At 42.8% G+C, this 24,066-nt stretch overlaps 1 protein-coding gene across 2 annotated transcripts in view; it reads right to left on the reverse strand.

Annotated features, from left to right (window-relative positions):
* POU2F1 (POU class 2 homeobox 1) overlaps positions 1 to 24,066 on the reverse strand; it is a 207,062-nt gene that overhangs the window by 44,331 nt on the left and 138,665 nt on the right. The window contains exons 5-8 of one of the 2 annotated variants that reach the window (XM_029579216.1): positions 19,669 to 19,788; positions 17,979 to 18,158; positions 13,341 to 13,467; positions 12,474 to 12,568 (exon numbers count right to left, since the gene is read on the reverse strand). In XM_029579216.1, the coding sequence (XP_029435076.1) occupies positions 12,474 to 12,568; positions 13,341 to 13,467; positions 17,979 to 18,158; positions 19,669 to 19,788 (522 nt within the window). The remainder of the gene's footprint in view (positions 1 to 12,473; positions 12,569 to 13,340; positions 13,468 to 17,978; positions 18,159 to 19,668; positions 19,789 to 24,066) is intronic. The other variant, XM_029579217.1, reaches the window with a different exon arrangement.

The following is a 24,066-nucleotide window of genomic DNA, read 5'->3' on the forward strand; positions in this document are numbered from 1 at the left end:
CAGTGTTTAATCACCGGTCATTTTTTAAGTGTTTTTTAGTGATGCAATATTAGCAAACTTGTGAAAATAATAAAGTATTCTTCACTATAGTGAATAATATTGTGGCAATTCTTTATCACGTGAAAGAATACTTTATTATTTTCACAAGTTTGCTAATATTGCATCACTAAAAAATGACCGATGATTAAACACTGTGGCAAGAAACTGATGTGCAAAGCACACTGAATAATGTGTACCTACAGAACACATTGTGCCCATATATGATGGTCATTCAGAATTCTGTGCTAAGATTTTGCATTGACAACTAATTATGGTATGTTAGTTTCCTTTTTAAAGATTTCATCTTTACTACTACCATACTGAAAACATTGTTAATAGTGACACTGTTTCTACTTGTTAAATCAAATAAATACATTTTTTAAAGTTTTTAAATCTCCCAGTGTACAGCAATATGAAGTCAATACTTAGCAGCATGGCAAGTGGACAATTTTTCTAGCTAAAGGCAGCTGGATAAATTGCCACTGATATTCAGGGGAGAGCTGCTGATTAGGATAAAGTCCTAGTTAGCTGGATAAACTTACTGGACAGTATGGCAGGATTTTTAAATCTCGTGGTTTGTCCAGCTAAGTGCTGAACTTAGCTGGATAAACTTTTAGAATATGGACCTCTACGTGCTTAATACTCAGCAGTTCAAACAACTGAATTTTGTTTGGCTGTGGAGGAATTTTGCTTTAAAAGGAGCACTGTTGCGGGGAGAACATAAGAACATAAGACTTGCCATACTGGGCGAGACCAAAGGTCCATCAAGCCCAGAATCCTGTTTCCAACAGTGGCCAATCAGAAGTACCTGGCAGGATACTAAAGGGTAGACAGATTCTATGCTGCTTATCCCAAGAATAAGCAGTGGATTTCTGCAACTTAATGGAGAACATTCATATTGAAATAGTTGTTAAAAATGCAACTTTGACTAGTTAGATATTGTATCTAATATTTTAAGAGTGATTCAGGCCCTGGAAGTTAAGCTAAAGAAAAGTTACAATTTGATGGAAAAGCAGTTTAAGCAGAATACTGATTGCATTCATACGCTTAAGAGATTAAAACCATTTAGAAAAATTTAGATCAGATGGATCACAACTGGTATCTGCAAAGGAAGTTGTCATCGATCTGCTTAAAGATAACACAAATGCAATAAGACGTAGAAACAGAGAATATATACCTATTGCAGGGCCATAGAGAAAATGAAAGTGTGATCAATACGTTGAAAAGTAAATATTCAAGAAGGTGCTGAAGAGTTTTGTGAAGATATCACAGCAGCAAAAATAACCTTGAGTAAAATTTTGGATGCTAAGATAACAGAGACCTCGTCTGTACATAAGTACCACAGAGCTACTGCTACGAAGTCCCAGCTTTGGTATTCAGAGTTTTTAATTCTAATGGTGACTCATTAACTAACGCTGATCTAATTTCAAACTCAACACTAATGATTCTAGTTTCTTTGGAATCCAATAGAGAGAGGATTCTTGGGGGTGGGGGGGTCACGGGACATGCTGAGCCTGAGTGGATGTGTGTATCCGAGGAGCTCCGGGCACCATCCCTCTGAAATCTCCCTCCATCGGTGGAGGGAGAGGATCCCCGGTGGTTTTAAAGAGGATCTCCTCTTTAAAACCACCGGGGTCCACTGAGAGCTTTATGAACAAGTCGCCAGGAATTAGGCCTCCTAAAATGGCGAAAAGGGATAAAGAAAAACCAAAAGGCGGGGAGGAGAAAGTGGCAGTGACTGTAGATATGGCCCCGGGAAGTGCTCTCACCAGTGGTGTTATTGCTGACTTGATTATATCGGTTGTCACGACTCTGTCGGAAAAACTAAGTTCAATAGCACAACAGATTAAGGAAGTAAAGAATGTCATCATTGAAATTAACCCAAGAATTGAGCATGTGTAAGGAAGAAACTTGGTAGTGGAAGATAAGACAGTGAGTTTGGGGGGAAAAAAAAAAAGAATAGAAACACTAAAGAAACAAATTAAATCTCAAGGAGACAAACTGGATGATTTGGAAAACCGCTCCCACCATAGTAATGTTAGAATGGTAGGCTTACCAGAATCAATAGAAGAGAAACAGCTTCCCAGGATCCTGGACCAGTGGCTGCCTGAAACGTTGGGTCTGACTAACATGCAGGGAGGCCTGGTGATTGAGAGAGCACACAGGCTGGGAATGTGAGAGGAGAGAGAAACTAGGCCCTGGCTCGTGATTGCAAACATTTTGTATAGAAGCAAGATTTGTTACAGGCCTTTAGAAAATGCCGAGAATTGATCTACCATGAAACTAAAGTGCAAATATTCATAGATTATTCTTCTCAGATTTCTTTACAAAGAAAAGAATTAACTCTGATCTGCCAAACTTTGGTGAAGAAACAGATCCAGTTTATGCTCCAGTACTCAGCTTATTTGAGAGTCTGGTATGAAGGGACTGTTCGGATACTTGATCATGCAGAGGAAGCACAGAAGCTTGTGAGCTCCCTTAATAACCCAGAATAGGATGAGATCTGGCGAAGCATATGAAAAATAAAAATATATTTTGTGCTGCAATGGAGAGAGAAGAGCGGCCTTTATTTTGTTAGATGCTACTGGTCAAATTGTTCATTTTTTTATTTGAGCTGTAAGCAGTGGATCTTAAGTAGGACTCTCAAATAAATATTGGTTATAAAGATCAAGGACTCATGTGTGTTCATGCCAGAGACATTCACCTTTGGAAATTTGGATCAGGTTATAGAAGAAAACATTTACTGAACATTTCAGGCTTCAGCATGTCTTCTTTCCAGGGGCATAACAGTTTTACAGTTCACGATGTCCTGATATTAGCAATAGATTAATGTGGGAAGAGAACGTCAATGGATAATTGGCTGATATCCTTTATAGCCCCACTGAGGAAATGTTTTTATTATGGAAAGAAAGTTCAGGACATTCATGAAAGTTATACTAAGCCCTTACAGGTCATAGGCTATGAAGTGCACGAGTGGCTGTCATAGGAAGCATCCAATGAGGGCAGATCCTCGGCTATTAAATAGGTAAGGTGGTTAGAGAGGGAGGTCCGCTGTCTCCTCTGTTATTCATACTGTCAATTGACACACGTTTGAGGAAAATAGGTCAATAACAGGGTTAGAGGTTGCAGATGATTTTTTTTTTTTTTTCTTATGAATCCAAGGATGTCCCTATATAAGATAACTGAATATCAATCCCAGTTTGGTTGCTTTGCGGAGTTAAAGATTTACCAAGACAAGTTAGAGGCACTGAAGATTCATGGAAATTTAAAGAGTCAATGGGGCGATTCTTTTCCTCTGAAGTGGGTGCAAGGTGAAATGAGGTATTTAAGATATAAAAATTCCAGTGGAAATTGATCTTTTATACAAAGCAAATATGGCACCATTATTGAAAAATATGGGGAACCATTTAAAACCATGGTCTAATTTACCTTTGTCCCTAAGAGGTAGGATCCATTTACTTAAAATGATGGAGATTCCCCCAGTGGTTGTACCTAATGCAGATGCTACCCATTTGGTTGACTGGAGAGGATGTGCAGGAGAAAAATAGGAATTTTAGATACTTTCTATGGAATGGGAGAAAGGCAAGACTGCCTGTAATGGTTCTAATGAAACACGGTCTACAGGGAGGCCTGAACTGTCCTAACTTAGTATGTTACAATCTGGCATGTATGTTGAGACATACTGCAGATTGGATTTTGGGACCCTCTCATGCCTCCCCTTGATTTGAAGGGCGGTCCTTGTCAGCCGTATTGCAATTGGAGTTGAAGAAATTCCCAAATGACCTTGATCAAAATATGCTGATATCTTCCTGCAGAAAAGCATGGTTAATGGTTCCTAAGTGTATAGGACAGGAAGACAAAGTTTCATTTTTTTTTGACCATTTGTGGAAACCCTCAATTCCTTCCAGGTTTGGAAAATAATGTGTTTAAGGAATGGCAAAGGAAAAAGGTGATTTTTCATCAAACAAATGTTTACTGAGAATACTAAAACATTACACAGTTTTCAAGAACTGCAAAACAAATATTTACCCCAGAGAGATTTTTATACATATATACAACTAAGATATTATATCATGCTGCAGCAAAAGAATCCACAAATGAGGCTGGAAGGTAAACTGGAAGAGATTCTTCCTACGCCAAGTTTTCAAAAGCATTATTGAAAATGGAGATACAGGAGGTCCAGTAAGGAGGTTCAATTGACACACAAAGGTACACTTTATTATTTTAAGCGCATTTTGTATATTACAGAGAATATTGTTTTGAGGGAAACAATTTAAATTTATTTGGCAAATTTATATATCGCAAGTTAGAGCATGTAAGGCAAAAATATGGAAATCGGTCTAGAGTTCAAATTGTAGGGAAGAGAATAGTGATTTCATACACGCCTTTTGGAAATGCCCCAAATATATGCCTTCTGGGAACAAGTAAGGAGGAGATGCTCCTCTTTTTCTTGGAGTGATTATTTCAGCCCACCCCAGAACCTGGCTTTTTGGCTTATATGACAAAGAGAAGACAGAAATCAGCAAACATCTCCAAGTTTTTTGGGGGGTTTTTTTTCAGGTAAAGCAGAGGTGATAGCAAAAAAACCAGTTTTAGCTCATTGGACCCAATCTCAAGCACCCAGTTTGCCCCACTGGGAAAATAGACTATCACAGCTATTACATTTGAGTACATCTAAGCAAAATCTCTCTCAAACATTAAGCAAGATGCTTTGTTGGAAGTGAGCAGGATTTTATCGAAGAATTACATCCTATCACAAAGAACATACATTTTGAACCTATAGTTTTTTGTTGTTTTTTTTTTTTTTACAGCTTTCTCCCAAGTAGTTTGCTAATTAAGATCTCCTTCATTATGGTAATGGAGAACTCTGGATACATATAAATGGATATGTATGTAGGGCTGGATCATCTAGGGGTAATTCTTTTCATTTATTTTATTACTTTTTTTTATTTTCTTCTATGAAGCATCATCATTTGATAATGTGTTGGGGGGGGGGGCAGGGGCGAGATGGGGAAGGGGAAAGTTGGGTGGAAGGGAGTAAGGATTCAAAGATTGTGTTGTAAAATCCTGGTCTATGTATGTTTTCAACTGAGTTCGGTAAAATTTGTACAGTTGGAATTTTGCTACGTCTATTCTTATTGTAAATCTTTGTTCCAATAAAAGCAATAAACAGATTATTAAAAAAAATAAAGTGATTCTTGGTTTGGTTGAGGTCTCAAGACACAGCAGGAAGCCTTAGGGGAAGCTTCAATTGAAAAGCAGGCCCCATATGAATCGTACAACGATAGGCTGTACAGAGATGGGCATACCATCTACACCTTTATGGTATGTGCCAATTGCACTGACATGAACTCTAATCGAGTTGGTTTTTAAGCCAGGTTCCAATAGGCATAGAAGGTAATCAAGCAATTTTTGTGTGGGGAAGGGGAAGGAAAATGGATCTAGGGCCTTCTGTTCATACCACACGAAAAACCTCCTCCATTTCAGACCATAGGACTTTCTAGTAGAAGGCTTTCTAGAAGCCATCAGGACCTGAGACTCATCCTCAGATATCCAGTGGTTGCAGAATTAACCTCTCAACATCCAGGCTATGAGCGGACAGAGCCTTGAGGTTGGGATGCCGCAACCTGCCTTGATCTTGTGTAATGATCTGGGGAAGTCCCCAGACTGATCAGTCTCCAGATGGACAACTCCAGTAGGAATGGAAACCAGACCTGTCCCAGCTAATAAGGGGCTCTGAGGATCATAGTCCCCTTGTTATTGTGAAACTTCAAGAGTGCCTTCACTAAGGGAATCTGAGGATATGCATACAGAAGACCCTTGCCCCAGTGACAGGCCAGGGCGTTCAAGGCTGATTTGCTGCTTGACTTGTACAGCGAGCACAACCGAGGCACCTTCCCATTGCAGGGGGATGCAAACAGATCTATGTCTGGGCTCCTCCAGAGGCGAAATATCAAATTTGCTACCCCCTGGTCCAGGAATCACTCGTGGGATCTGAAGGCTCAACTCAGCCTGCCCACTACACATTCTCCATCCCAGCCAGGTACAAGGCCCTGAGCACCATCTTGTACGACCAGATCTGGACCACTTTCTGACATGGGAGCTACAATCCCATGCCGCCCTGCTTGTTGACATACCACATAGCTACTTGGTTGTTGTATGGATCAGGACAACTTTGCTGGACAATTGATCTCTGAAAGCCCATGGTGCGTACCTGATCACCCGAAGCTCCAGGAAGTTGATTTGACAAGAGCATTCCTGAGTACACAAGAGAACCTGGGTGCTGAGCCCATCTACACAAACTCCCCACCCCAGGGTGGACGCATCCGTGTTTAGGACAATTTGGGTAGGGGGATTTAGAAAAGAGATCCCCCATTCCACATTTGAAAGATTCCACCATGACAATGAGTTCCAAAGAGATGGGGTGACACTGCTGCAATCATGGAGGTTTGAGTAGCCTGGCACCACTGCAACCTCAGGGTCCATTGGACTCTGCACATGTATAAATGTGCCAAGGGAGTGACATGAAGGTTGCAGCCATGTGGCCCAAAAACCTCAACATGTACCAGGCTGATACTTGCTGGCTCTGCTGAATTTCTGCCACGATGGTCGGCAAAGAGACATCTCGCTGACAAGGCAGGAAGGCCTTGGCCTGAGCCATGTCTAGCAGGGCTCCTATGAAGTCAAATCGAAGTGGTGGGCTGAAATGGAACTTCAGGCTGTTGACTACGATCTCTAGTAACTCCAACACCCAGATGGTCAAGCGCATGAATCTGGCGGCCCATGCCTGAGATGTACTCTTGACCAGCCAATCGTCCAGCTAGGGGAAAACATACACTTCTAGCCTGCAGAAGTGTGCCACCACCACGGCCAGGCATTTCATGAAGACACATGGGGCTGATACTAGCCCAAATGGCAACACCAGGTACTGGAAGTGCTGCCACCACAAATCAGAGATACTTCTTGTGATCGGGAAAGATCTCTATGTGAATGTATGCGTCCTTTAGATCAAGGGAGCATAGCCAGTCCCCTTTTTGTAAAAGTGGGATCAAGGTGCCCAGGGAAACCATCCAGAACTTTTTTTTTTTAGTAACTTGTCAAGGCCCTTACTTAGGTCTAGGATGAGATGAAGCCCTTCTGTTCTCTTTGAAATCAGAAAGTACTTGGAGTAAAATCCCCATTCTCTTTGCCCTGGTGGCACGGACTCGACTGCTCTGACTGAAAAGAGGGAGGACAGCATCATTAGCAGTACCTCCTGAGGCACTACTGGCTCCCAAAACGGGCTCAGAGGGCAATTTGGAGGGACACCCAATACATTTAATTGGTACCCCTGATGGATGATGGAAAGAATCCACTGGTCCGATGTTATACTAGGCCACTGGTTCATGAAGAACTGCAATTCTGCCCCCGATCAGAGGGTCCAATGTCCCGGGAACGGGCAACTGACCTATGTTCCCTATGACCCAGTCAAAACCCCCTCCCTGGAGTTGACTGAGGCACCGGTTGGGGCTTAGGGGCTTTCTGTTGCCTGGGACAGCCATGGGAGCCCTGATTGTGTTGACAGGAACGAGGGGGTGGAGGATAGTACTTCCTTTGGTGAAAGAAGTACTTCTTTTGCCCCTGTCTCGCCGGCCTCCTGGAAGAGTTCGATGGGTCGGGAGTGCTGGCAGAGTTGTTGGAGGGTTTCATGGTGGTCCTTCATGGTGGTCCTGAAGTTGGGCCACAGTGTCCCTTACCCGACTCTCGAGGAGATTCTCCCCAATACATGGTATGTCAGCGAGTCAATCCTGTACCTCTGGTCGGAGATCAGAGGCCTTCAGTCATGCCATTCTGCGGGTGCTGATTCCCGCTGCAGAGACTTTCGATGCAGTCTCAAAATCATCACAGGTTGCTCGGACCTCGTGTTTTTCGCACTCCAGGCCCTTATGCACCAGCGACTTAAGGTGTCCTGTTGCTGTTGAGGCAGCTGCTTGGCAACCTCCTGCACCTGCTTCCAGATGTCCTGCAAGTATTGGGTCATGTAGAGCTGGTAGGCAGCTATGTGGGCAATGAGCATGGTGCCTTGAAATACCTTTCTCCCAAGAGCATCAATTGCTCTATGATCCTTTCACAGGGGCGCCGAGGAGCGAGCCCAAGAGTACTTGGCCCTTGAGGGCAGATTCAACCACCACTGACTGGTGGGGCAGCTGACATTAAATCCGTGAGCCTTCTGGTAGACCTGTCCGCCTTCTTATTAACAGCAGGCACTGTGAGGGTCAATGCTCGGCCAGGTCCTTCCCTGGTGCCGAGGCTGATGAGGAACCAGATGTCCTCAGCCTAGAGGAGCTAGACAATGGTCAGTCTCCGGCACACCTACCTGCCAACGGCACCACTGATATCAATGACATGGTGTCCATTGGTGCAGCTCCCAGGTCCACAGATGCCGATGGCTCTGACTTCTTCAACCTGAAGAGCAACTCCATCTTGTCAAGTTGAAGCAGACGTCCCTTCAAGTTTATCAGGGCGCATACGCGGCAACCCCGGGATATCATGTGATGCCCTCATGGTCCTCGGACACTAAAGGCATCGCCTAAAACTGGATGTGGCCATGTCAGGATGAAACAAAAGGGGCGCAAACCAAAACTATGGCGGCGGCTGCCGATGGCCAGCAGGCACTGAGGCTGCTTCCCACCACAGCGGGGAATTGACTGCACAAGGAAATTTACCAGAATCACTGAAAACCCTGACTAGTAACACTACGGAGAGGCACAGAGAGGGACTCAGCGATGGAATCATGAGAGAAAAAAACAAAACGTGAAAACGCAAGAAAAAGGAAGTTTTCTACAAGGCCAAGAACAGCCAAAAGTGATCTCACTCACACTGAAAGGCTTACAGCTCCGCAGAAAGAGAGAGACTGGAGTGGGACCCTGCGTGGATATGTGCTATAGGGCATGCTGGGAATGCTCAGTGTACCTAGTAAAAGTTCTAGAAATTTTGACAGTTTTCTGCATCGGGGCTCCATCTGATATCACCTATGTATAAGGACAACCATCCTGCTTGTCCTCGGAGAAATAAGTTATACAATGAAAGTAAACAAAAATGAAGCAAACAGAATATTCACTGCCTGACGCACTTAAAACAGAGACAAAGAAAGGGGAGAGTCTTACAATCAAAATGAAATATTAGTAAAAAAGAAGAGATGCACAAAATGACAAACAAAACTATGTGCCACCTTAATTACAACCTTATTAGGAGAGTGCTAGATTATGGCGTTGTAAGCATGGGCTTCTTAATCCTCCTGAGAAAGGGTAGGGCACTGTAAAGCAGATTCTCAAACTCAGTCTGTGTTTTGGCAACTTAGTGCCAGAATCAGAGGCCAATAAACCTTGCACAGGGCCTGATTTTAGAAAGCATTTACACATGGAAAACTAGGTTTTCCATGTGTAAATGCACTTCACCTGTGTAAGTGGGCTTTTGAAAATTGCTATGATGCATGCCAATGCATTGTCCACAGGATTTGCCCGCGTAACTGCAATTTACACGGGTAAATGGCTTTTGAAAATTACTATGATAGTATGTTGCATTTTCAAAGGAGTTACGAGTGTAAATGTATCTAACCATCTTCAGGCGCTGGAGGCTGCCCAGATGAACACCATACTGATGTCTTCAAGGGCTAAAAATAGTGGCCTGACAAACAGGGCTCTGCCAATTAGCTTCATTGGCACATCACGGCGGCTGTAACAGTCCCTATTTTGGGCCCCCGGCGTCAGCAGGATGACATTTGCAGTGGCAACCTCCAGCGCCAGAAGATCATGTGCTGTTTATTGCCCCCTTAAAGCAGGCACGATGCTGCCGTGACGAACCTGGGGAAATCATCCTTTACATGCTTTCACAGGGAAACAGCCATATTCGTTCAGTGAGTCAGTGCGGATTTTATGCTCCTTGAAGATGAGGAGGTAGTGGCTCTCCTTCGTGCTCCTCTTGAGGATCTCTGGAGATTTCCTACTTTCCACTGAGGATCTTTAGCTGCCACTGTCTGATTTGCATTTGGCTCTTACTGAGAGTTTGTATGAATGATGGCGGTTACTATCCTTAACAGTATGCTTGGGGATAGCTACCCTTAACCAATAGGCCTCGATGCTTTTGACACAACTGCAAAATTGCTCTCTGCTTTGACGGCAGGGCAGCAGCGGAGGAGGGAGGTAACCAAACTTGGGCCCTGACTTTTACGGTCTGGGCTACTGATACGCAGACATCAGGGAACAAGCACAGGACTGATTCCACGGCCAAGTCCAAAAAGCAAAGCACATCAAGCAGCACTATCTGAATTTTCAAGAAAGCTCCTCACCTAGTAAAAATGTTGATATGTTAATATATAAGACTTGGAGGTAACCTGCACGGAGCGGCATTTCCTACCATCATACAGCACGTTATTGGGACTTCCCTGGATCAGTCCGGTTTCCACTACATGGACTGTTGGGTGAAATGTGTTTTTCTTTCTTTCTGGGCCAGCAGTTTCCTCTTGGCTCCTTTGGGCTGTCAGCCATCAGAGCCAGGGCTGGGATCTGGCCCATGGGCCTCTGTCCACAACCTCCTGGGGATTCCCACTGGCCGTCCTGTTTGTATCCCCTCCCAACTTATTTTAATTCTCAGCTGGGGACAGGAACCAGGGCTCCTTTCAGACCCCTGCTTCATGAGCCCTAATTCCAGCCACAGGTGTCGCCATTGCATGACTACTTAGCATTTCTATAGTGCTACGACTTCCTCTCCCCCAGGGGCTGTGAACGCCGCCTCCGCAGCAGGGAACACCTTCTTTAACGGTGTACAAGTGTGCAGTCGCATATAAGAAGACCTGGGATACAATCAGTGTGGCAGTTTGTGCCCTCACTGTATGAATGCCCTAAAAAATAGCTAAAACCTTGCTGCTTGTCCCTGTGTTTTCTGTCCATTTTTTTTTTTTTTTTTTTTTGGGAGGTCTCCTTCTCTCTGGATTAAAATAATGACCTGCAGAGCTCAGACTTTGTTCTCATTGTTGATAGTAAGTTGTTCATTTGTGAAGGGCAATGAATACAAGAGTTGACCTGAGTTATCATAGCACTGATCTGCAAACTTGACTCTACTGCCTTGAGGTCAAAGCTGAAGAAATTGTGGACTGAAGTTTGGTAGACACTTGACCAACAAATGATCAAATCACTTTTCATTGCCAATGCTGACCACTGGAATTTTTTTTTTTCTCTCTTCAGTTTTTACAAGCTGGTGGTAATGCGGCCACCACACCATGAGACTTTTGCCACCGCTGCGAGGGTATTAGATAGAGAGAGCCCTGTCACTCTTGTTATTCTCTGCACAAATCACTGCACACAAGTTGACAGGATCAGCTAAGAATGAGGCTTTGCGTGGCTCCGAGATTAGTATTCCCAAGGAGAGCAATAATAAAATTCCCGGGGAACTTGCAGGCTCCATGAGTACTTTGTACATATTCTCTCTCCCCTGGCCCGTCACCACCTCTTTCTTTTCATTCAGGTAAACATGTGTACATTTACCTACGCTGGGGGCCAGAGCAAATATTCAAACTGTTTACCCACAAAAAAAAAAAAAAAACAAAACCCACGTTTGATTCTTGCCCCTTAATGCCTGTTGCCCACTAGTGAAATCAAGTAAAAACCAACTACAAAAATCTAATTTCACTCAATATAATTCACAACAAACTGTTATAAAATGACCATCATAATAGACATGCCAGTGGACTGCACTATAGTTTTCAATGTCTTCCGTCACAACAAGCATGTGGGGTCTAATCATTGGTCAAATCCAGGCAAATAACTTATCTTGAACAAGATATATATATTTTTAGAAAACCAAAAACACTTATTTGATCAAGTGGAGCCACACCCCATCAGTTTAAATGGTACTTTGACAGCCGTGGCATCTGTTCGTTAGTGCTTCATCTTTTTTCAATGCTGAAATTGTCTACTTATGCACATATATAAGATACACTTTAAATATCAACACTTATCAATATCCCCGAAGCAGAGAGAATTTCTCTTGAAATGTTGCTACATCAGATGTTTTCAGCCACACCTTCGCCGTTGCTGACAAAGAAATTATCAATTGGCGTATGTGCCTTGCAACAGATGTGTGCAGCTCCGTTCAGATAAATGTTTTTGGTTTTCTAAAATTCAATTTTATATGCAATTTGAAAATGTCTAAAAATATATATATATATATTAATGGTATCATGTTCAAGATAAGTCATTTGCCTGGATTTGACCACTGATTAGACCCCACATGCTTGTGCCGGAAGACACTGAAAACTATAATCTAGTCCACTGGCATGTCTATGATGGTCATTTTATAACAAAGTTCATTGTGTATTATATCGAGTGAAATTAGATTTTTGTACTTGGTGTCTACTCTGTCCCAATGAGAAAGCAAGGAGGATGCAGAAGGCTGACCTGTGAGGTGAGGGTGATGCTTGGCTGAGACTGCAGGAGGTTAGCTTGGCTTTGCTGAGGTAGTTGCGTTAAGAGATTCTGCGCTTGCAGGAGGCCTAAAAAAAGAGAGGAAAACAGTTTTGTAAAATGTCTCAGTTACCAAAAAATAAAGCAGTACAGAGCCATCTTTCCTCCTCGAACCCCCCCCCAATATCTCGTCATTTTTACCTTCATACTGACACACTACAAAACTGACTCCTGATGTGGGTATTAAATGGTCCAGGAAGGAAGTGAAATGGACAGAACTGGACCACCTGATGAAGTGGCAGCTGCTGGGAAAAAAAAAAAAAAAAAAGAAGGTGCAGCTTTGCCTGCTAGGCTCCACAGATTCCCGCAGGAAAAAATGCCACTCTTTGCAATGTTACTTTTCCAAGGTGTTCGGCAATTGCTAAGAATTCAGCAAATAAGGCTTTTTTTTTTTTTTACCTCAACTCATTCAAGTCCAGCTGTCAAAAAGCCATTAACTGCACCCTTCACTATTTTCTCAGCAACCACCTAACCTATAGCAGAGAAATCCTAATGCAGCTCACCAGAGAGCCATTTCCAACAGCACTCTGACTAGCCACAAGTTGCTGCTGTAAGAGCTGTATTTTTTCACTCAGCTCTAATCTTTCCCAGTCAAGAATCACTCAGGTCCTCTTGCTTGGCAACATAGAGCATCAAACACTTGGGCATAGGGCTTGCCCAGAGTGGAACATTTAATCCAATATACTCTCTCATTCTTCTATCCGGAATTTCTCTTCAGGTTGTCCCCTAAGCAGGATTAGAAACAAATAAATAAATAAAAATAAACATCTTAAAGGAGCCCGTACTGCCTTGTCCACTCACCCTGCTGCCCCTGCGGTGTCTGCGAGATGATAAACTGCGCTGGCTGCAGGCTGGTTGTCGGATGCACCAACACGAACTGCTGCAGGTTGAGATTCTGCTGCTGGAGCTGCTGGAGCTGCTGCAAGTCCTGAAAAGAAATTAAAGAATCGATATTCAAGAACGGACAAGTCTCATGCAGTGCCTGTAAACTAAGCTAACCAGCCAGGACCTTTTCAAATTAGCTGATCTGTCACCGAGGCAGCCCCATACTAACAGCATTCCTTCTCCGCCGACTGACCAAGACCATGGCTAGTGCTGTAAGCAGCGCTAGGTCTTCAGGATCACAATCATTCTCGGCTATTCAAATGACTCTGCACAAATGGCTCAGCTACAATACACAAACATACCAGAGGAATGGGGTATTTCATTCATTAGTATCCCAAGAAGTAGGCAAGGACAAACATGAATTAAAACCCTTTGATATACTGTGATTGAGTTAACACAGATGACAGGGAGGGAGGACGACCTCTAGTTGACACTTGCTAATGTGATACCATGTAGTTTGTAATGCAATGGATGACAGCAAATAAAGACCAACTGGTCAATCCAGTCTAAACTGCTAAGGATACATCCCAGCTGCCAGCCATAGAGGCTTGGGTAGATGAACTCACAAGCTCCTATATGTAATCTAAACGTCCAGCTATTACCACGTCTTACCACCAAGCTTTGTAATATTCTAGGCACTAACCATAAATTAGCATATGTTTAAGGCTTTTGTTTTCATGGGTGTTGCAAATATTAAAGCCATTCATTTTCTGATTACAGCAGTCCAAATCAAGAGATTTCTGGTGGAATATTGTAGATTACACCATGCTAAATATCACAAACTACGGGCAAACTAACTACAAGCACAAAAAAAGATATCAGCGCTGCATGCTATTAAAAACACCCACTGCTGATGTGTTACAGAATTTCCAGCAGCAGATCATCACTTCAAGACCTGTCACAACAACATTAAAAACAGACTAGATGTGTTCCTGACTACTGAAAAAAATATCACTGCCTCCAGAGCTTTAGAAGCAGCCTAATCGACCCAGCATACTGAACCGATGAGAATCTCAAGGCGGCCAAGCACCTTTTTTTCCACTTTTGATTCACAACAACTGTCCCTGCAACTTCCCCAAAACAAGCCTGGTTTTCATTACAACCACAATGAAAGTGCACAAGATATATCTGCACAGGTATAGTCCAAGAACCAGATTAATTTGCATATTTTGGTCACACTGAAAATCAGCTCCGTTTGGAGTCCGCAAGGACCGAAGCCGAGAGTCACGGATTTAAACACCAGATGTGCTAAGAGGTTTGTCCCATTTTATACCCAAGGAAAAACGGTTTGCACATATGGCCCTCTGTTACTGGCAGTCACTTGCATGCCATCTAAGCAGATGTTCTGAGACGCAGGGAGCTCACTGTGGACCAGTTCTGCTGCCTTCCACATCTGCCTGCCGGAACCCAAGCAGAGTTCCAAGTCCCTATTCTGGCTGCATGGAGCATTACGGATGCCATGTCTTGTACAATTAGCTAATTAAAACAAATACAGTAATCCCCTGCTGTAAAAGAGGTGGCATTTAATCAATTACTCAAGAGTAGTCAATTAAAAAAAAAAATTAGTCAGCTATTTAAGGTAATCAGCTATTTGTTTAGAATATCAACGCAAATAAGCAAACTTAAGAAAACTAGTCACAGTGCAGGGCCAACCAAGACAAAAACACATACTGCTCACTTACAGCCCTGAGGTCTACCTTTCCTCTGCACTTCAAAACCTGATGGTGACTCTTTCCCCATTCATTTTTTGCTTGGGTCACTGGTCCTCTAACTGAAACGCTGTACCCGTGCTGTATACATCCTCACTTCCGATGAGGCAGGATGCCCATGCCACACCATACAAGCAGAAAGCTAGGGCCAAAGCTTCTAGCATCGTCCATTGAGGCTGAAGAAAATCCATCTTCCAACCAAAGTTAGGGATAAGATTGGTGAAAAAAACATACTAACTCAGCTATGATGTTGCCATATTATTCTGTTACATTCTTTTTTTTTTTTTTTTTTTTTTTAATATATATTCCGCTTTTTGACACTTTCAAAGCAGATGACATTCAGGTACTGGGGGTATTTCCTTATCCCCAACGGGTTTATACATTGTAAGTTTGTACCTGAGGCAATGGAAGGTAGAGTGACTTGATTTCAACCCAGGTTTCCCTGGTTCATAGCCACTGCTCTAACCGCCAGGCTGCTCCTCACTTCTTACATTTACTATTTTTGTGTGCATCTGTATTTGGCTTTTTAAAAACACTCTATTCAGTTTTTCAACTTCTACAAAAGTTATTAGTCCTGCTTGACTACACAGGTACCAATTAAAGAGAGCATATGATGGCAGGTAAGAACCATTCGACCAATGCAGGTCTGTCCAAGTTCATTGCTGGTGCAATGCCTTAGACCCAAACTGACCTCTGGCCTTCCCTCACAGATCCTCTAGATTCATCCCACACTTTCTTGAATATCATTAGTGTCTGTCTCCACCACCTGCCTCACATGCACAAACCACTCTTTTAGCGGAGAAATTGGGTGGGTGGGTATGAAATCCCTTAGGGGGGTCCACACTGAGAATTAATGGAAGGAAAAAACCCAACCACCACCAAACAAGTACTTACAAAGGAATGACAGCACTTTAGTTTTTGGTGTCTGCTGTCAGTACGGCACTGGGTGGGGCTAACAGCTCGAACTCCACCTAGACTAGAAGCCTGGGGGGGGGGGGGGGGGGGGCTTTCTAAACTGAGGATCCTTAGAAAGATGAGTTACAGGCTCTACAGCCTCAAAACTGGAGGGCGATTTTCATGATAGAAGAACTCTAATGCAGAACTCTGGAGTGCCTTCTGTGGATGATTGCATCAGTTCATCATCTAAATCATCTGAAGACTCCAGAAAAGAGAGGAATGCATTCCTCTGATGCCAGAAATAAGGAATGACCCACTAGGATCTCTCTCACGGGATATTTGCCTGCTTTGCCAGCAGAGCGTTCTATGGAATTATTTGTACAATTTTGGATGCAGAGAAAGCAACTGCATCCATCTCCTGGTTCAGATGTCCCAGGATCTCAGTCACAAAGTTAAGGAGGAAAAAACAATTTGGGGAACACAGTTCAGTTTTACAATTATTTTACCAGCTGGCTTAGACCATGGCCAAATCTAAACCAAATTCATTTATTTAAAAACTTTCCTATACCGTCGTTTAGTGATATACCATCACAACGGTTTACAAATAGGCACATAAATAAGTTCGAAATGGATTTTACTTTAACCAGAGGGTGCCGTAGTTGTTCAAATACATGATTCGATATTATAAGCTATATGTAAAGTGTATTAAAGTTCTCTTTATGAGCTAACCGTAGATGCGGTATACTCTAATTCTTTAACTTAATACTTAAGTGTGATAAAATAAAAATAAAAACACACATATGTTCTCAGGTGACTTTTGCCTGTGTGTATAAATCCTTTTCTTGTTTCTTAGTACCACCTATTTCCCATTCTCACTTTGAAAAGCCTTTTTGAAAAGCCATGTTTTTAAGCTTTTTTTTGAAAAAGCTTAAAAATTAGACCCCACAGGCTTGTGCTAGCTACTTCAGTATGAGAACTTTGAAGATAATCCACCTTTAAAACAGAAAAGCAATAACAGAGGGACAGAACACTGCTTTTCATAGAATTAACTTCCATCTGAAATAGACCTCATCAAGTTAATATTTAGCAATGCCATATAAATGTTATTTATTTAAAAGCATTTATTACCTGTCCTTCCTAGGTTCAGAGCGGAGTACAACGATGATATATACAGTTAGATGGACAGGCTGAGATGGACAATGCAAAGTTCAGAGGTGGGGGGGGACCGCATCATTCTTTGGGACAGGGGAGGAACACATAGGCATCTAGGGAATAGATTCCTTCACGAGAGGGGCCGGGAGGAGAGAGCAATTGTCAACTAAATAGAGCTCTGCCAGGAGTGGGGGACAAGTTAGGGGCAGGCCATTACCATTCAGATTCTGCAATGTTCTGGAAGAGGAAGGTTTTTAGGGCTTTTTTTTTTTTTTTTTTTTTAAAAGAAAGTTCTCTGAAACACCTTACTTCCTTGGGTAAGCTGTTCCATAGGTGAGGTCCAGCGGAGAAATCATCCCTGATATTCAGCAGAGCGCTGCCAATTAGGTGCTCTGCAGAACACAGCCAGAGAAACTTATTGGTCTAGCTTTAGGGCTGCTCTCTGGCATGGCCAGACTTAACCGGATGAGTTACGCAGCTCACTTCACGCCACCCTGGAACACCTCCAGCTTATCCAGCTAAACAGTGAGCCAGATAAATCATAGCTATTCGCAGCAGTGGGAAATTTAAAACCTGCAAAGTTCCCTCTCTCGCTAATCTCAGTATACTCAGATATGCCAACCTGGAAGAATATCCATCAAACGGTCAAGGAGATGCAGACCCATACCTGGAGAAAAAATAGCGCACCATGCCCATCTGTGATCACTGGGTGAATATATCTCAGTCTTTATTTACCCGCCAGTTTCCGTAAAGCTGTGACACTTTCCACATCGCAGGTCTCAATTTTGGTCCTTACCTGTGCAATCTGTATCGGCTGAGAGAGTGGTATCTGCGTCATTGGTGTTGCCGCAGAGGCTGAGATGGTGGCGCCAGCAGCGTTGTGCTGCTGGCTGGCGGAGTGCTGTACTGCTGCTGCCAGCAGCTGTGCCTGTGCCTGTTGTAGTAACAACTGCTGCTGGGCCGGCGTCAATGTGAGCTGGAGCACCACAGAGAAAGACAAAAGGCAAAGTAAGTTGCACAAATCCCCCTATGGAGCCCCTTATCCTCCTAGTGCTAGCCAAAACTTTGTGAAATGAAGCAACATATTGCAAGATATACTAGCTAGCATGGCAGCTTCCTACAACTATCATGTGGGTTTCTTTAACTACACGCCAGCTTCAAGCCCAGAAAACGCTTTCCAGATACCCTGAAAGATGTATGCAACTAGACTGGTCTCCTGCACCTAGAATTTGCAGGGTCAGGAAACATCTTCTATGGTTCATGTGAAAAAAGAATTATCCAGAAACTAAATGGAACTGGGGTAGCTTTGTATCCAACCAAACTGCAGCGACTAGACAGCATAGATACAAAGGGGGAAAGGCTGAGCAGTGCCAGAGAAATTGCCGCAGCCTGATAAAAAGCTCAGCTGTTAGCTGCTAGCATCCTTCGCCTCTATATAGATGGAAACCTTGCCACCTTCCATCATTCACATTGTACCCGAGGGCAAGCCTGCAAGACACGTGCCTTGTTTATTCTCAGTGTTCTTTCGTTCTGTTTTATAAAGGACAGACCTGGCACCTCCAAACACTTGTTATCTTTGTAAAACAGGTGGTGATGAGCTCCAGTTTTTTCCAATGCAAATGAGTCTGGCTCATCAGGTTTAACAGAATGTCGCTGAACATTTCTATATGCCAAAAAACGTCCCCAATCTTTAAAATAGCATCCTTTCAGGATTTTTATTTTTTTTTGATAGATGGTTAAAAATCGTTGTGGTTTTTTTTTTTTTAAGCATTTAATCATGTTCTGTATGGACCTCAATATACAAAAACTGCTGCATTAAACAGTGAAAAAGCCAGGAGCTTTATGTACTCATAAGGAGAAACCACGAGAGAATCTTAGACTGCAAGATCTTATATGTTGCCTGCTTAACCCTTTCACACTAAAAACTTATTATAAAATGCACCGTTCTTTTAGAAAGAAAAAGAAAACAAACAAAATGACTTCCTAAGAACCCATGACCATGCCCTGCCAGAATCCTTCCAACGTAGACTGCCTTGTATACCTATCTCCTCCTATCCACCACAATCGCTTTTCTATCCGCTCGTCATGCTCCATGCAGCCTTCCCAATCTACCCTCTCTTCCACCATTCATCCATACATCCCAAAATTATATTCTCAACCTCCCATACAGACCTTCCTAGCTCTGTCTATCCACAGAGTCCTTCTCAACCTAACATTCTGTCTCTCGTTTCTCTCCCCCTCCCCTCCGAAAAGCAAACTGTATTGTAAGAGAATATTAAAAAAAAAAAGCAAGAAATAAGAATGGAAGAAAAACACATGCAACTCTGCTAGGCAAAAATTAAAGACAGATGACATTCAAGGAAATGCAAGGTTCTGGATATTTACACTGGAGTCTGCCATGATGGTCCTTTCTATCTGATGGGTAATCACATCCTTACTGCCAGAAAGGAGGGATTATGCCAAAATTCTCGGGGGGGAAATCTTACCCCGGTGATCTGTCCTCCGGCCAGCATGAGCTGGGTCTGGGGTATGGCCGCCTGCATTGAAGGCTGCTGGGAAGGCTGGCTTGGCTGCTGGGGTTCCCCAGCTTCTTCTTTAAATTTAGACTACGAAAAAATATATACAACTCTTCACATTGTAAAATATTGCTGCTAGGGACTATCAGAATACTTTCTACTAACCAGCATAAATCCCAGGAAATAATGAAAATGTATTTTTAGTTTTTTCATAACAAATAAATAAAAGCAAATAAGCGCATAGAAGCTAGTATGGAAAAAATAGAAAAGAAATACCATTGTATTTGAAGAGAATATTGCATTAACATAGTAAGTTTTCACCGACTGCTTATTACTAGTTAAAATTGAGCTTTTGGACACCACACATATATACAATCGAGCAGGGCCTCCCTAACTCAGGTCTCTCTGGAGCCTGGCACTTTAAAAAAGTCAGAGGATAGGAAGAAAGATGTGCAGTGGTACTGCTGTATTATATGATGGGCACATCACCTTTTGACCTGAAGTTTACCATTGCGCAATGCTTAGTGCAGGGCCACGTTTGCTGTTCAGGTGGTCCCAAAACTGGACAGATCTGAGCCAGGCTCAGGATTTCCCCACACAGCTTTCAGTGGATAACCACCGTATCAATCTTCAGGCAAAACCGGGAACAGAGGTTGCACCACTTCAACACGCACACGGATGGACAGACACAGACAGACTGACCAATTATTGACAAGTGGCGCTTTGGGCTGACAAAACGTGCCTAAAAGAACAGTTAAGCTAAGGTCCCTGGACTATTAACACCCCTATTACACAGTAGCTTTCTGTGCATTTTCCAGGTGTTGCTGCAATTTTGGGTGTGGCCATCTATCATGTCTGTTTATTGCATTTTCAAGGACTGGTGCTCTACCCTGGTAATACTGCAGCATTTCTGACGTATATGCACCAGTGTTACTGCTGGATTTGTGCTGCCATTTTATAGTCTATGCTGTACCATTACTGTGTTACTAGTTTCAGGGCCTGTGTTCACTGCTGCAAACTTGATTCACCCAAATTATTTTTGGCCTCTGGAGGGGGGAAAGACAGGAAATATATTTTGGATTTTTGCCAAATAGCAATTGCAAATAGGAGATATTCAGAAGATGATTTGGCTAAAAATGAGGCAGCAAGGAATTGGATGAGCCAATGCACGCGCTGCATTAGTGCTTGCACAACTAGTCACCCAAATGTGTATCTATCTTTTATTTGTCTCTGACTTGAACATGAATACTAGTGCATGAACCCAAGTTGAGGAGCACTGTTGCAACCATACAGCTCCCACAGATTTTTATGGTAGTGAATTTAAGACATTTAAAATCTTATTTTTGCTTTTTGAAAAACAAACAAAAAGAAAACTAGCTGGAACTAACGCTCTTCTGTTTTTTTGGCCTGGTAGCTTCTCCTTTCTTCTTCCAGCTCACTTAGAACTAGTGCTGGGATGCCCTCATGCATTAACTACCTGAGGATATTTCCCCCTGTTTTAATAGACCCTTCCGCACTTCCTCATCCGATCATTGCAACAACAGTCCTGAGGGCCAGGAGCCGTGCACCAGAATCTTGCATTGTGGACTCTAAAACCCGTCAGGGCACCATTCTCCGCCCCACCCTAGGGACTGCGAGTGCTGCCTTTGCAGCATCCCCAAGCTGACCTTGGGTGTGGAAGACCTGATCTGGAAATCAAACTCAGTGATCCTCTACTTTTTTTTAATAATAGGTAACAAAAATAAATACATTTAACTTCTATTTTTAAACATAGTCTCAAGTTTCACATGCAAAAGTTGCTTTTAAAGGGCCAGTGCTACTTTTCCTGCCAGGGATGGCAGTACTTATCTTGTAAAAACAAAAAATCAAAACAAAACACTGGTCTATTCTCATGACTACATTACCTGGTATAATATTCTCACTCAACTCCCTAACCTAAGCCTTTTTTCTTCTTTCATTTACCTTCTCTCTCATTTTGTTACAACTCATAGCAGCACACAAACACTCTCGCCTTTCACTCTCTCTATCCAACAGCAAATATCTAGTTTTACAAATAATCTTCAGGACTTTAGGGAGCTCAAAAGACAGTGACACTATTGGCATTCAGCAATGTTACATGAACAAGTATGAATCACTCACAGTGACTACTTATTGCACTAAAGCACCCTTCACTCATATCCCTCCTTCACACTATGTATCAACTGAACAGTTCACCACTTAGATCTTTCCTGCCATACACAACACATTCTGAACATACGGCACATAAAAAGCAGCAAACACAATACAACTGGTGTATGGGCCAACATTTTTGTATTTCATGGTCTTAGTTTGAGCTAACATGGTAGGAAATGCTCAGTCAGCTTCTTCCACCCAATTCTAGATGTTGGTAGCATCAGGAGACCATCTCACATATCAAAGGAACCAACAAGGATCAGGAATATTGTATAAAGCTGATAAGAAAATGCCATACTGGGTCAGACCAAGGGTCCATCAAGCCCAGCATCCTGTTTCCAACAGTGGCCTTTACATCACTTGAGTGGGGACCAGCCTAAAACCCAAAATAGGGGTTTATTCACATTTCCCAAAACATGCAGGAGCTGTGAGTCATTCTTTAACACAGGAAGTGATTCTATTCAAGACTAATAGTTTTCTTATCGATATCTTTCTAGACCTCACATTTGTAAGGTTTTTGCTCTAACACAGATGTGTTACTGCAGTCTTCATATTTATCGTCTTGTTGTTAATGTGCTTTCAAAATCTGTCTTGCTGCACTTTTCTGCAACTGTGCTGTATCAGCGTGCTAGTGCAATTTTTTTTTTGGGGGGGGGAGGGGAGGGGTCTATGTGCCAGTTGTGACCTTTGTATTAACTCTCGTTCTAAAATCTACACTCTCTTTATACTGTTACTGCAGTATCAGATTATCCTAAATGCTATGATTCAGAAGATCCAGTTTTCAATGCTGTTTCATTATTATATGCTTGCAATCTCCCTTCAGACTATTACAGGCTGCAGCTGATCCTGTGCTGGGGGTACTTCTTTTTCACCTATGTAGTTTTTAGGATGGGCCACTCACGCCTTCCTTGCTGCAGCTAATATAAATTGCTTCCTTTTGCTTTAACAAAGCTCATAATTTATCATCCTTTTTTTTTTTCAACCACAAAAACACCTGATCAGTTATCTAAAATCTTATGAAAGGAAAGTGGGAAGGAAGAGACTTGACTTGTCTATGCTAATATTTGCATCCGGCATAGAAGAAGTTTAAGGTAGACGCCTCATCGTGCTACTAGCCAACTGAAGCAGAAAAAGCCCACAAGCTCTACATTTCTGAACCATGCCCATGTCATCCAAACACACATATATAGCCATGCAGTTAACTGCAAATAAACCAAGGTTTACAAACTTCGGGAGTGTTTTTCCTAGAGCAATGCTAAAAGGAGAAAGAAAAATACTGCAGCCAAAAAGAAGGGAGGGAGAGAGAAAGCGCGAGCGAGCTTTATGGTAATTAAAACCGGTTATGCAGAGCATTTAAATTCTGCATTGATTTGCATATTTTCCACCACCTGTTTTGGGGACCACAGAGCAGGTTAATTAACATAAAGCTCTGATTAATTCTGCCAGTCATTCAGAGATAATTACAGCACAGGACGGTAAACATTCTGCACTGGAGATACAGCCTGTTTGCCAACATCCCTCTCAGGGATGCAAGTTTACCATGGCAACCGAGGCAATTTTCTGCCTTCTCTCACTGCGAATGGAAGGTCACTGGAGCTGCATGGTGACAATCCCCCTCCCCTACGCCATTCCTTCTTTACAATGGTTCCCGTGCAGAACTGGGCCCACGGTCTACTGAGGCTCCTTGAATACTTCGCCAGGTTGTGCGCCTTCATGACACAGCTGACTCAAGGATGGATTTCAGCAACACTGTTCTGTTTTATTCCACCCCCCCACCCCCCATTCGCTGCCATTTTTGGGATTGGATGTCTTAACAGGGTAATAAAAAAAAGACACTGCTTTAAATGAGAAGCATGGTTTGTGAAGCATTTCACTGCTCTAATCCCCTCTGTGGATAAGTAACCAGATGCATTTCTATTTAAAAGCACGTTTAGTTCAGAACCTGCAGTAACAAACTAAAATTATTCACTGATTGTCAAATCAGGCAACCAATGCCACTAACCCACATCAGTGCTTCTCAATTGGTATGCAGCGGCAAAAAAATCAATAGAGGAGGCGGCAGACAGGTAATAAGTGCTGGATGCTTCCCTCCTGCCAAAGGGGAGGGAGGAAAGGGAAAAGGAGGAGAATGGGGGGGGGGGGGGGGGGGGTGAAAGCAGATCGCATGGGGCAGGGCTGGATTTAAGATTTTGGCGC

This window comes from Rhinatrema bivittatum, chromosome 15 (assembly GCF_901001135.1).
Source record: "Rhinatrema bivittatum chromosome 15, aRhiBiv1.1, whole genome shotgun sequence".
Taxonomy (NCBI): Eukaryota; Metazoa; Chordata; class Amphibia; order Gymnophiona; family Rhinatrematidae; genus Rhinatrema; species Rhinatrema bivittatum.